Below are 13,495 nucleotides of genomic sequence, written 5' to 3' on the forward strand. Positions count from 1 at the left end.
AAACACAAGTATAGACATATACATATATGTAGACACGACATATAACTAATACACATACACATACACATGTATGCATCTGAAAGCTGAAAAGATCAAGGAGTTCAATATAAAAGAGAGTAGAGCTAGGCTGGGCGAGGTGACTCATGCCTGTAATCCCAGCATGCATTTTGGAATGCCGAGGCAGGTGGGTCACTTGAGGTCAGGAGTTTGAGACCAGCCTGGCCAATATGGTGAAACCCCATCTCTACTAAAAATACAAAAATTAGCCTGGTGTGGTGGCACGTGCCTGTAGTCCCAGCTACCCAGGAGGCTGAGGCAGGAGAATCGCTTGAACCCAGGAGGCAGAGGTTGCCTTGAACCGAGATCATACCACTGCACTGCAGCCTGGGTGACAGAGCTCAACTGTATCAAAAATTAAAAAAAAAAAAAGAGTAGAGCTTTAGACTGAGGGGAGCCTGTCCACCCCACAATTCTTGGGGCTCCATGAGGAAAAACAGGGGTACCCTACCCAAAAAGGAGGAGTCTGTGGTGTCCTTTCTGTATTCCTGAAGGGTCCTTGGGCTGCTAGAAGTTTTCTTGGTGTCAAAAGTGGCAAGAGGAAGAAGAGACAGTAGTAAATGGAAGAACAAGTCCTAGAGTAGCCAGTTTCAGAAGATCTTGTTTTCCAAATGGCCAAGAAGGTTTTACATTATCCTTGGCAAAAAATCATGTCAACGAAAGGAGAAACAGAGGGAGCACATATAGTTAGCAGGGGTTTCAGAAGAGAGAAATTCAGTTGACTGAGAAGCTGTCACAGAGAGAACAGAGGACTCAAATAAATGTACGTATACATATATAGCCTAAATATCGGTTTTCATTACGTGTACTTTCGACTGTACAGCTCTTAAAATATTTTTATCAGGTTTTAGCTGGGTTAATAGCAAACATTCCTGTTTCCTGGTTTTTTCTTTCTGAAATTTATACCAATGGTGGGGCATATTTGTTTATTAGAGGTCTAGAGGAATCACTATTTAAAGCTGTTTGTGTTTGAAACCCAAGTTTCAGAACTGTAACACTAGCCCTTGTAGTCTGTATCTTTCATTTGACAAGTGGTCATTCCTAGTGAAAGTTCTTTAGTTCTTTAACTGTTTTATTGAATTTTTCTACTTCTTATTTTTTTTGAGATGGAGTCTCACTCTGTCACTCAGGCAGGAGTGCAGTGATGTGATCCCAGCTCATGAACTGCAGCTTTGAACTCCTGGGCTCAGGTAGTTCTCCCACCTCAGCCTCCAAAGTAGCTGGGACTACAGGTGCACACCACAACACCCAGCTAACTTTTTAAACTTTTTCGTAGAGACAGAGTCTCACTATGTTACCTGGGCTGGTCTCAAACTCCTGGGCTCAAGCCTCTGCCTCCCAAAGTGCTGATATTACAGGCGTGAGTCACCACACCCAGCCCTCCTTCTTTCATATTATTTATTACATCTTTTTTTGTTTGTTTTTGAGATGGAGTCTCGCTCTGTCGCCCAGGCTGGAGTGCGTTGGCATGATCTTGGCTCACTGCAGCCTCTGCCTCCTGGGTTCCAGCGACTCTCCTGCCTCAGCCTTCCAGGTAGCTGGGATTACAGTCACACGGCACCACGCCCGGCTATTTGTTGTATTTTTAGTAGAGATGGGGTTTCACCATGTTGACCAGGCTGGTCTTGAACTCCTGACTTCAGATGATCCAGCCACCTTGGCCAGGGGATCCAGCCACCTCAGCCTCCCAAAGTGCTGGGATTATAGGCGTGAGCCACCACGCTCGGCTATAGTTTCATTTAAACACATCAGGATTCATTTCCCTTGGCTTTGTTATCATTCTTCCTGCGCTGGAGTATTGGTTACTTATTCATGCAGGCTGCTTGAGGGCAGGGGCTTAGCATTAGCCTGCCTTGCTCCTATAGAACCACAGTCCACATTTGCTGATTGGAAAAGGACCGAGTAAAAGATTATACACTGTGAAGGCTTCATAGATAGTAATTGACCAGAATGCTGTATAAAAGGAAATAACGAGAGAGGTTCAGGACAAGTATTTGAAATTCATTGGAATATTTTGCCCTTAAATATGTTGAGACCGGGTGTGCAATTTTAATATGCACAAGAATTAACTGAGAAGCTTATCTAAAAGGAAGATTTACTGGTCCCATTCTTAATTCTCTAGGTTTTAAGTAGGCCCAGGAATCTGCATTCAAAATAATTTTGGATACAAGTTTTAAATTGAAAAAGCATTATGGGCATAAGGAAAAAAAAAAAAAATCAGACCTACCTTAGTCCACAGATTTTCTTCCCTGGAGCCAACAACTGTTAACGTTTTCTTATGCTTCTTTATGTTTCTTCCCAGCAATTTTCAATTCATGTCTAAGCCTATTATATATATGAATGACTTTTTTTTGGTAATGAAAACATATAATTGGGGGAATATTAAACATATTGCTTTATCTTGCCTTTTTTCTCTCTCTCTCTTGAGACAGAGTCTTGCTCTGTCGCCCAGGCTGGAGTGCAATGGTGCAATCCACCTCCTGGGTTCAAACGATTCTTCTGCCTCAGCCTCCTGAGTAGCTGGGATTACCGGTGCCCACCATCATGCCCAGTTAATTTTTGTATTTTTAATAGAGACGGGGTTTTGCCATGTTGCCCAGGCTGGTCTCAAACTCCTGAGCTCAAAGTGATCCATCCCCCTTGGCCTCCCAAAGTGCTGGGATTATAGACGTGAGCCACCACGTCCAGCCTATCTTGCTTTTTTTTTTTTTTTAAGCACTATATCTTCAGACTGTTTCCAAATTCTACACATAGATCTGCCTTTTTTGTTTAATAATTCTACAAATTCCACTGTATTATTATGTCTATACTTTAAAATACTTTATACTGTACTTTAACAGTTATACTATATTTTAACGGTTATCTATTGGTAGACATTTAAATTGTTTCCAGTCTTTTATTTTTTTATTTTTTTTAATTTGAGACAGAGTCTTGCTCTGTTGCCAGGCTGGAGTGCAGTGGTGCGATCTCAGCTCACTGCAACCTCCACCTCCTGGGTTCAAGCGATTCCCTTGCCTCAGCCTCCCGAGTAGCTGGGACAACAGGTGCATGCCACCATGCCCCGCTTGTATTTTAGTAGAGACGGGGTTTCACCATATTGGCCAGGATGGTCTCAATCTCCTGATCTCGTGAACCGCCTGCACCCAGCCCAGTCTTTTATATAACAAATGATAAACAAAAAATCCTTACATATTAGTCTGTGTTCATATGTAGAAAATGATGTTAGAAATGCAATTGCTGGATTCAAAGGTGTGTGCATTTTAAATTTAATACTTAGACGCAGCACTTTTCACAATCATTCTAAGTGATTCTGTCCACATGGTTTGTGAACGCACCTACAGAAATAGTTTTTCAGGGGAAAGAATGAAACAAATAATTACCACCTACATTTTAGGAGTATTCTCTTCGAGGCCAACAAAATAGAAATGTTATACAAAAACTCACTGACCATCTTCAAAGAGGACAACATTTATTTAGTTATATGTAAATAAAAATTACTTGGATACATGAGGGAAAATGATAAAGCACATGATATAAATATGCAATTAACCTTTTATAATATCTTCAAAGAACGGCAAATAACAAACAGGAAATATTTGCAGTAATTCTTTACAATATTCTCTTTTACTCTGTTGTCAACATGAATACTGCAAGCAGGTCTCTTTTTTTTGACAATGGGAACTTCTCATTTGGTAGAAGTCGCCACTTTCAAAAACATAGTAAGTCAACACACAACTGTACAAACTGAACGTGAACAAGTCTAACTTAGATGTAATTAAAGTCGAGTCATTGGATAAAAAGTTTATATTGATGATACACAACCAGCAGTGCAAGCATCCAAATACATTGGCTATAGCACCATTTAAAATATTTAACACTGCCTCTTGTTAATTTGATGTTGTCGGAAAATGAAAGTAATGAAGCAATGCAGTTTTTAAAACATATAACATGTGTTTCAATCTAATCATCCTAATTCTATGGCAAATTACATAGAGAGAGATAGAAGAGGGAGCATTGCCTCACCTTTAAGACTGTCGTTATCAAAATAGAGAGCTGGATTCTTTAACAGCAGCCAAAGCTGTAATGATAACACATAGGTTGTTGTGTTGAACCAAATGGAATATGACATGCAATCTATTGGCTATAATAATGTGCAGGCAATTCCCGAGTCATTGGAGGTAATATTGAGTGTATATGTTAACCATGCTTTTGTTTCTCCATTCCATTAGCTGCCTTTTATTATTTTGGTGGTCCTTTCATGATATGACCCCTCCCACTAGACATTAGAGCAGGAAATAATGGAGATGGAACAAAAAGAGAACTTGTCCATTGAATGACTTGTTAACAGCTCAGAAGGGTATGGTTGAGTATAACTGAAACTGCTGGCTAAAATTACGCTGGGGGTGACATTGTTTGCGTCCAATTCCTAGTAGCATTCCTGCCTCTAATTGTCAAGGATAATTGAGAATGGGCTGTATTCACTTTAGATAAATTTGACCTAAGACACTGGCAATGATAGTCAAGGATTTGTGTGGGTGTGATGATCAAATTGTGAGTAGAAATTTAAATAGATTTAAACTATCTGTAAACAACTAAGGCAGTCAGAAATTTCAAACGATCTGGGAAGAACATTCTACAGTCTGAAAAAGTTTGGTTTAGAAAAATAGACATCTCAGATAAAGAACGGGCATTATTAGATGTCATGGATCACAGTCATCTTCTGTATGAAATCAATCCAGAGAACTATTTTTAAAACTGTGCCACACTCAGGCGAATGGTCTACATAACAACACGAGAGTCTAGAGATGGGCTATTTGTTATCACTACTCCAATGTCAGGTGTGGCACAGACATCTACACTAAGGGCATTCTATTTATTACCCTCACAAATTGATAGTGTTATATTTTGGATTAGCAACATTCCTTGGAGATGATTTAACTATTAACTTTATTTGTCAGTTAGCAATTAGTTCTATGTTACATTTTTTGGGCAGAAGAAACTCAGAAAAAAATATTACAGGCCCCAGATCATGTTTATCATCTAAGAGGCCAATGATATGAATAAAAGTGCTTGAATTGTAGCCCTTTATTTAATGTTGTGTGTACAAATCCGGCTTCTGCTAAGGAAATCATTATTGTTATTTCTTTGTTAAGGTTTTGTCTCAAGATTCCATTTATAACTGGATAACAGTGAATTAGGATTAATGGCAAATGTCTTCTTTTAGAGGAGGATTTATGAAGCCCGATCCCTAGCTGCAGAATTCCCTCATAAAAATACAAGCTGTGTTTCTTTAATTGTACTAAATTGTATTACCTGTGGAATTAGAGCTTGCCTTTGTTTGATGCTAGTAGATCAATAGCTCCCTGTAATAATTAATTTCTGAAATCTCGTCTGAATATTCTTGTGCTTGAAACCCATTGATCTGGAATCTTTCTGGAAGCACACAGATACTTCGGTTTTGTCTTATAAAGAAGTGGTTGAGTTGAAAAGCTTTTATTCCCTGTGTGTGTTTTAAAAGCTGTATTTAAAAACCTAGTTCCAGTAGATGACAAGAGAATGATTTTGATAAGGGTATTTCTACCAATTATTTACTAGGCTGTCTTTGAACAACACTGTCATCTTTAGAATGCATGTAGTCCTTAATACCTTCCAGCATTACATCTCCCCAAACAGAGAGGCAGTGCTGCTTACAAATGAGGCTGTGACAATGGCATTTACAAATGACAGTGCCAGTTACTGTACAAAATGCTTTCCCACGTCCTGTCATAGGTGCCTCACAGCAACCATGCGAGGTAGGCATGAGTATTACAGTGAAACCCACACGGAACATTACATGATACTAAACATGTGCACCATCCATGTATTTTCTTCTGGATTGTTCTATAATTCGAATGCACGGCTGAATAAGTAAAAAGAGTATTCCTATCATGTAAAGCAAACCACATATGTAGAAGGAAAAATCATATTTTTGCGTGATGTCATAGATCCACCCTACAAAACAAAGAAGAATATATTCACTGTCATGGAGTTGATACAATAAAAGTCAAGAATATAAAGCAGGCATTTATGGCTGCTATGAATGTTTCTAAAAGAATTCATATGTCATTTCATACCAATAAAATGTTTCATTTATCCATTTCTTTTCCTTTTTTTTGTTGTTGTTTTTTATATTTTTTGGTTCTCATTTAGCAATTTTTAAGGGTGTGCTATACACCAGTGTTCCCCGTGCCTGGGGAGGGCTGCATTCATAAAGCCATTTGGTTGCTTTGGAAGGTGTTTGAAGCAATTCCCGGCTGACTTATGGGGAGAACCTTCTGGTTCACTCGAAGGCCCTCACAAGGCCAGTAGTGAAAAGCGAATCCAATGATTTTCTTTTTTCACAAGTGCAAACACAAATTTTTCTAAAACCTACAAAAATGATTCTAAAGTTTTTAGTGTGTATCAAAAGAGGCTGGGCAGAAGACATTTGAACTTTCATTCATTCTGAAGTATTTGAGGGTACACATCTGTTCTAGAAAGAATCAAAATCTTCAGGTGTTATAAAATTCACATTTATAGCCACAAAACTTTAATATTTACATTTATAAAATTCTAAGTTGCCAAAGATGCTGACTAAATTATGTTATTTTCAAATAATAATTTAATATTATAATTTAACAGCTTAATATAATCATCTTATTAGACATTCTGTAAAATACCACTATATTTCATGAATTCTAAGACACTGATGTGCCATTATTTTATATATCAGTAAAAAATAAATATTCTTGTCAATTCAAATATGACTCAGTATTTCCTCAGGACTTTGTAAAAGGCATTCTAATTTCAGACGTTAAAATATGAGAAAAACGTGTCTCAGAATCTATGAAATCAGTTTCCTATATTTCAGTGATTAATTCTAAGAATGGGTCACAAGTCATGGTTCCCACATAGTCAACTACGCAAACTGAATGGATTGAGCTACACGCAAGAGTTTTATTTATGGTAAAAATGTCATTTTTTTCCCCTTTTAGTAAGCACATTAGCAAAGACTTAAAATATAAATGATTTAATGGCCAGGCTCAGTGACTCACACCTGTAATCCCAGCACTTTGGGAGATCAAGGCGGGCAGATCACATGAAGCCAGAAGTTCGAGACCAGCCTGGCCAACAGGGCAAAACCCCCATCTCTAAAAAATACAAAAATTAGCTGGGTGTGGTGGTGCATGTCTGTAATCCCAGCTACCCAGGAGGCTGAGGCATGAGAATTGCTTGAATCCAGGAGGCAGAGGTTGCAGAGGAGCCGAGATGTGCCACTGCACTACAGCCTGGTCAACAGAGCAAGACTCCGTCTCAAAAAATAAAATGAAATAAAAAAATAAGATTTTATGATCAAACATAGTATTCCGTGGCCACTTTTCAGAAACATCTTTAAAACAACTAATTGGCAAACGAGTGCATAAATGCAACTTAAACTTCTCCTATCAAGAAACAGCCACACAAAAGCAACTAGGAAAGGTGTAAACCAGTCCCTCCGACTCCCGGTTGTTATCTGTATCTCTTTGTTTATTGTATCTAGTGTGTGATGACTATGCCTGGATTATCTATTTACAGGGATCAGTCAAGGCATTCATAAAGAAAAACAAACAATTGCATACAAATCTATAATTTTTTTTACAAAAGCAACAAGTTAAAAGGTATGAATTTTGTATCTACTTTAAAAGTAAACCAAGTTTCTGTATTTGTTATTTTATGTAAAAAATAGAAATGAAAAAAAATCCGACTCTTTAGAAGTGGCTCAGTAAAATGCTCTATCATCTTTTCTTAATCTATAATTGGAGACAAGGGGGACAAAAAAGATTAAACATAATCCAAAAGTAATGCTTCAGCTTCAGAATTGAATGGAAAGGCAATTGACACTGACCTATGAACAAAAACACACCCAACTTCTACTCAGTGTTACCAGTTGGCAACTGTGGACAATTGTGAATTAGGACACAATGAGCAATTCAATTGCAAATAATGCAGAGTGATCTGTATCAACAGAGTAGTGATGGGAATAACTGTAATCTACAATTTTAAAAAAATCAATAAATACAAATGAGGTTCCCATAGTCCACTTATCTCCATATGAAAGCTGACCAGGTCATTTTAACGGCTAAATCCTCGCTTTCCACATGATCAAGTGATTGAGAGCAGGAATGATGACTCTAAGTAACAAACACCTGAATGCTTTGTTTCAAATGGCTGAAACAAGTCGAACTATTATTGCTGCTTAACATGGACCTCAGAAATGGGACAAAATCCCACCTGGCTGGAAAATTAAGCTGTATTTCATTCAGACTATGTATTTACTTTTTGGTGGAAGGGGTTGATTATAAGCTCCAGGCTCTGTGATGTGGCCCCTGCCTAGCTTTCTCCCCTGCTCACCAGCACAAGCCATGCTGAATTTGTTAGCATCTCAAACACATTTCTCTTGGCTCTTTGAACATGTCCTGTTCCCCCTTCTGGGTTGAATTATTATTATTATTATTATTATTTGGGACATAGTCTCACTCTGTCACCCAGGCTGGAGTGCAGTGGCATAATCGTGGCTCACTGCAGCCTCCACCCCCTGGGTTGAAGAATTCTCCTGCCTCAGCCTCCCGAGTAGCTGGGATTACAGGCATGCGCCACCACGCCCAGCTAATTTTTGTATTTTTAGTAGAGACAGGGTTTCCCCATGTTGGCAAGGCTGATCTCAAACTCCTGACCTCAGGTAATCCACCCACCTCAGCCTCCCAAAGTGCTGGGATTACAGGCGTGAGTCACCGCGCCTGGCCAAATTCATTATTATTATTATTTTTAATGGTCCTCTTTCCTCTAAAAATATAAATATTTGTAAAAACATCTCCACATGCCCAAGCTTCAAATGTAACTCATATCAGTTTTTTTTTTTTTTTTAAAAAAAGCACACCCAACTTTACTGAACAATTTAACATAGCACTAACTGTAGGAGTAGTCCTAACTTTCATGTTAAGTTAATCCCATAGGTTTTCTCCAATCTACCTTTAGGATTTATTTATAAATAACTCTGGATCCTGCCATCTCCCTTTGGTGCCTGTTTTAATATTTCTGCTAGTTTGAATTCAAACCCAGTCAGATGTAAAGCAGGTCAAGAGAGACAGGACTCTACCAGGAGCTTTGACCCTCAGCACATGTTGACACAACTTTTTCAGAGAAAAGACAGTTCCCACAAGCTGCCTTCCTCATGCATCCTTCACCACCCATCCTGGAGGTCTGACCTCAGTTCCTGCATTTGGAACCTGGGATTCTTGGCAACCCAGGATTCTTGGCAACCCTCATCCAAGCACCAATTCAAACCTATAGCTTCAAAGTAAAATCTGGTTCCCGATTAAAGTACATTTTCTTTTCATTTGAGTCTGTCAAATAAGTAATGCTGTTTTTCTTATTAATTAAATAAGGGCCCTGGCTTTTGGTGGAAAACATTTCAGATTATTAAGGTGTTAGATTTTATGTGACTGGAAGAGATGTGTGTGGAATATTGGTCAGTCAAATCTGGTGGCTGAGGTTTTGCCATATTATACACTGAAACATCTAGGAAAGTATGTACTACTGTTACATAATTTTGTATTTTATTTTATTTTAATTTTGAGACAGAGTCTTGCTCTTGTCACCCGGGCTGGAGTGCAGTGGCGTGATCTTGACTCACTGTAACCTCCGTCTCCCAGGTTCAAGCAATTCTACTGCCTCAGCCTCTCACGTAACTGGGATTACAGGTGCCTAATTTTTGTATTTTTGTAGAAATGAGGTTTCACCATGTTGGCCAGGCTGTCTCCAACTCCCGACCTCAGGTGATCCGCCCACCTCAGCCTCTCAAAGTGCTGGCATTACAGGCATGAGCCACCGCACCCGGCCTATATTATATCTTTAAAGGGATTGAACAAAACACCCAACAATATTATAAATAAATTAGATCAAGAAGTCCATGCTGCTGAATGATATGGTTGAAATGTCTGTTCAATATCTCTGATTGTACATTCTTGAAATTTTTTTTTTAAAAAAAAGGAAATGTGAACAGTAATTTTCCTTGCAGCAAACCCAGCTAAGCAATAATTTCTAGTGCACTTCGAATTTCTAGCAAGAGTGTAATGTGGTCATTTAGTCACTCATATTGCCAGTTGCTCTGAGCCTACAGTGCACATAAATGGTGGCTTGCATCTCATTGCAATGTTGGCTCCTTGGTCTGGAAAGTCAATAAATGAAACATCATTCAGGTAGCCAACGAATGTTGTTCATCATTCCTTAGTGCACGAATTCAATGGAAGATGAAGAAACCAACAAATGCAAATAAACAAAGTCCCCTTTAGCTTGCTGGCCTAGACAGGCACATCCGAATGTTGATTTTGGGGTTTCCATAGCACCACATGATACGAATCATAGAAGGCTCCCAACCATTAACACAACGTTTTCTATCATCCATGGTGGATCCCATTCCACTACAGAACCCACCTCTAGGGAGGAACCTCGAAGCAGTCAAGAGATAAGACCTGATGACTGAGGGTTGGGTATAACTCCCTGTCCTCTACTTGTCATTCCTCTCTCTTCCACTCAAGAAAGCTCACTAGAATGCAGATGAATGGACAGCACAGGACTACAGGGATGGGATAAGAAAACTATCCTGGCAAACTCTGGTGCTTTGACTAACACTGATCACGAGAATTACTCAGGCCACACCTCACAGTTGTGTTGTGATGCTGCCATTGAAATCTGATGGATCAAGACAAAACAACCCGAGCCAGCCCATTAGAAGAAAGTACCCCTGGATCATGCAAAGAACCATCAGTGACAGAGTCCATTTATGCATACAATGTATCTGAAGGACCTCCAATCAGAGGGCAGAGGAGCAACTACTAGGTCCCTATACCTCCAATGGATATTTAACATCTCTAGCAGGCACCATTGGCTGACTGATTGAACTGCCAATCCCAATTCTTTTCTCCTTTCCTTCCTCTAGTACAGAGGCTGGAAAGCAAAATAGTCCATTCACAGCTCCCCTTGAAGCTTGAACTAGCTGTGTGATATAGTTCTGGCCAATCAGATGTAAGTGGAATTCTGATGGGACTGAGCCTTTCCCCACTTCCTTCTCCCTGCTATAAATGATGATGCAGTGGCTGGAGATACAGCAACCATTATGTCACCATGAGGCAGTTAGCATGAGGAAAGGGCCAAGAGGATCTCTGAGACATTGCCCCAACATCCTCCAGTCCCTGAACTCTATATTTCTGGTTATGTGACAGAAATATGCTTAAACCATCATTGTCAGGATGTTATAATCAAATGCATTCTGACCTACCTGACAGAGAATTTTACATGAGATCAGTGAGCAATTTTAGACCTTTCAACTGCCAATATAGTTTGCTCTGTTGCTATAGCCATTTTCACTTAAAAATGCTGCATCTACATCTCTGTGCACAGGCAGACACCAGGAGCAGCTTGCTCCAGGAGGAGCCCTATATGCAGCCCTGAGGATTCCTAAGGGGACTCTTGGACCTTAAACCTTTAGTCAGCCGACTGCCGGTGTTGTCTGCTGCATAGGCAAAAATCTATGATTTCTTGTACTTTAGATTTCAAGGGGATTTAAAAGCGTGTTTGTTGGCACAAGCTCTCTGCCAGTGGGGGTCTTAAGGGAGGAGGTGACTTTATGACTTATAGAAAGACTAGGAAAAAAGGGGCAGGGAGGGCTTTGTCCTGTACCCATGGGATTCCTTCACCCACTGGGGAGAGATACTCCTGCCAGAGGATATGAGAATAAAGAGCCTGTAGGGCCCAGACAGGAGGGTGCTTGGGGGTGGCTGGGGGAGGGGACATCTGAACAGGTGAGGCTCCACTGGGTTAGCTCGAGGCTCTGCACAAAACCTCCAGCAGCTCTGACAATCACTACCAGCCCTGGCTGGCTGGCTGAGGGCCACCACCAGAGAGCACCTTTGTATTGGCATTCTGCCCCAGCCTTTGCCATGCTATGCAGACTCCTATCTCCAGTTCTTGGACAGAAGATAGACCTTGTTATCTTCACCCAGCAACTGGTGTCTTGGGGCATGAGTCTACCTGCCCAAACCTGACTTGCCTTTCCACAAAGGCACTGGACCAGACACAAGATTCCTTGATGCCCAAGGCTTCTGGTATGCCCGAATACCAAGTTCTCTGGTGAATTTGCCTCTTGTAAATGAAGGGAATACATGACAGAGATCGTATCCTAGATGTTGCCAGCTAGTGGCCTTCAGGCCTGTGGTAGGCAGAATGCTCCTATCCCTAATTTCTCTACCCCATGAATATGTGACCTAATTAGGGCAAAAGGGACATTGCAGGTGTGATTAATTTAGAACCTGGGCTGGGGAGATGATCCAGGATCAGGTGAGCCCAATGTAATCATAGGCACCCTTATAAGTGAAAGGAGGTGGCCAGGCATGGTGGCTCACGCCTGTAATCCCAGCACTTCAGGGGGCCGAGGTGGGAGGGATCGCAAGGTCAGGAGTTCGAGACCAGCCTGGCCAATATGGTGAAACCCCATCTCTACTACAAATACAAAAAAATTTAGCCAGGCATGGTGGTGCATGCCTGTAATCCCAACTACTCAGGAGGCTGAGGCAGAAGACTTGCTTGAACCCAGAAGGTGGAGGTTGCAGTGAGCTGAGATCATGCCACTGCACTCCAGCTTGGGTGACAGGGGGAGACTCCATCTCAAAAAAAAAAAAAAAAAAAAGGTGAAAGGAGGTGGCAGGAAGTCCGAATCAGAGAGAGGTGGGAAGACATTACACTGCTGGCTTAGAAGATGGAGCAAGAGGGTACATGCCAAAGAATGAAAGTGGCCTCCAGATGCTGGAAAAGACAAGGAAACAAATTCTCCCCTAAAGCCTCAAGAAGGAATTCAGCTCTGCTGACATCCAGAACAGTAAGATAATAAATCTGTATTTGTGTGTGTGTGTGTGTGTGTGCGTGCTTGTGTGTATGCATGCATGTGTGTGTGTCTGTGTGGAGATGGGGTCTCACTGTATTGGCCAGGCTGGTCTCGAACTCCTGGGCTCAAGTGATCCTCCTGCCTCGGCCTCCCCAAGTACTGGAATTACAGGTGTGAGCCACCACGTCTGGCCAATCTGCATTGTTTTAAGCCACCATAAGTTTCTGGCAATTTATTACAGCAACAATAGGAAGCGAATGCAGGGCTGGATTGAGTCCATGGATGTGTTCTGTTGCACCTGCCACATGGTGTTTTGGAAATCTGTTAGTGCTACCTAACAGTACAGATTCTTAGCTTCCCTTTGGGGAGAAACAACACCCAGAAGATCTGGCAACAATTCTCAGTATTTCTTGGTGACAGAAATCAGCTGGAACTGCCCAGAGGCCACCTTCTTCAAATGGGTAAGGAGCCCGGCAGTATTCCATCAACCCATCCGCTTTA

At 40.8% G+C, this 13,495-nt stretch overlaps 1 protein-coding gene across 1 annotated transcript in view; it reads right to left on the reverse strand.

Moving 5' to 3' along the window:
* Positions 1 to 3,497: 3,497 nt before the first annotated feature.
* The window catches only part of SLC16A14 (solute carrier family 16 member 14), a 35,501-nt gene continuing 25,503 nt past the window's right edge, over positions 3,498 to 13,495 (reverse strand). The window contains exon 5 of the mRNA XM_025405548.1: positions 3,498 to 6,048. Within this exon, the coding sequence (XP_025261333.1) occupies positions 5,897 to 6,048 (152 nt within the window). The 3' untranslated portion in view covers positions 3,498 to 5,896. The remainder of the gene's footprint in view (positions 6,049 to 13,495) is intronic.

The sequence above is a fragment of the Theropithecus gelada genome, chromosome 12 (genome assembly GCF_003255815.1).
Source record: "Theropithecus gelada isolate Dixy chromosome 12, Tgel_1.0, whole genome shotgun sequence".
NCBI lineage: Eukaryota > Metazoa > Chordata > Mammalia > Primates > Cercopithecidae > Theropithecus > Theropithecus gelada.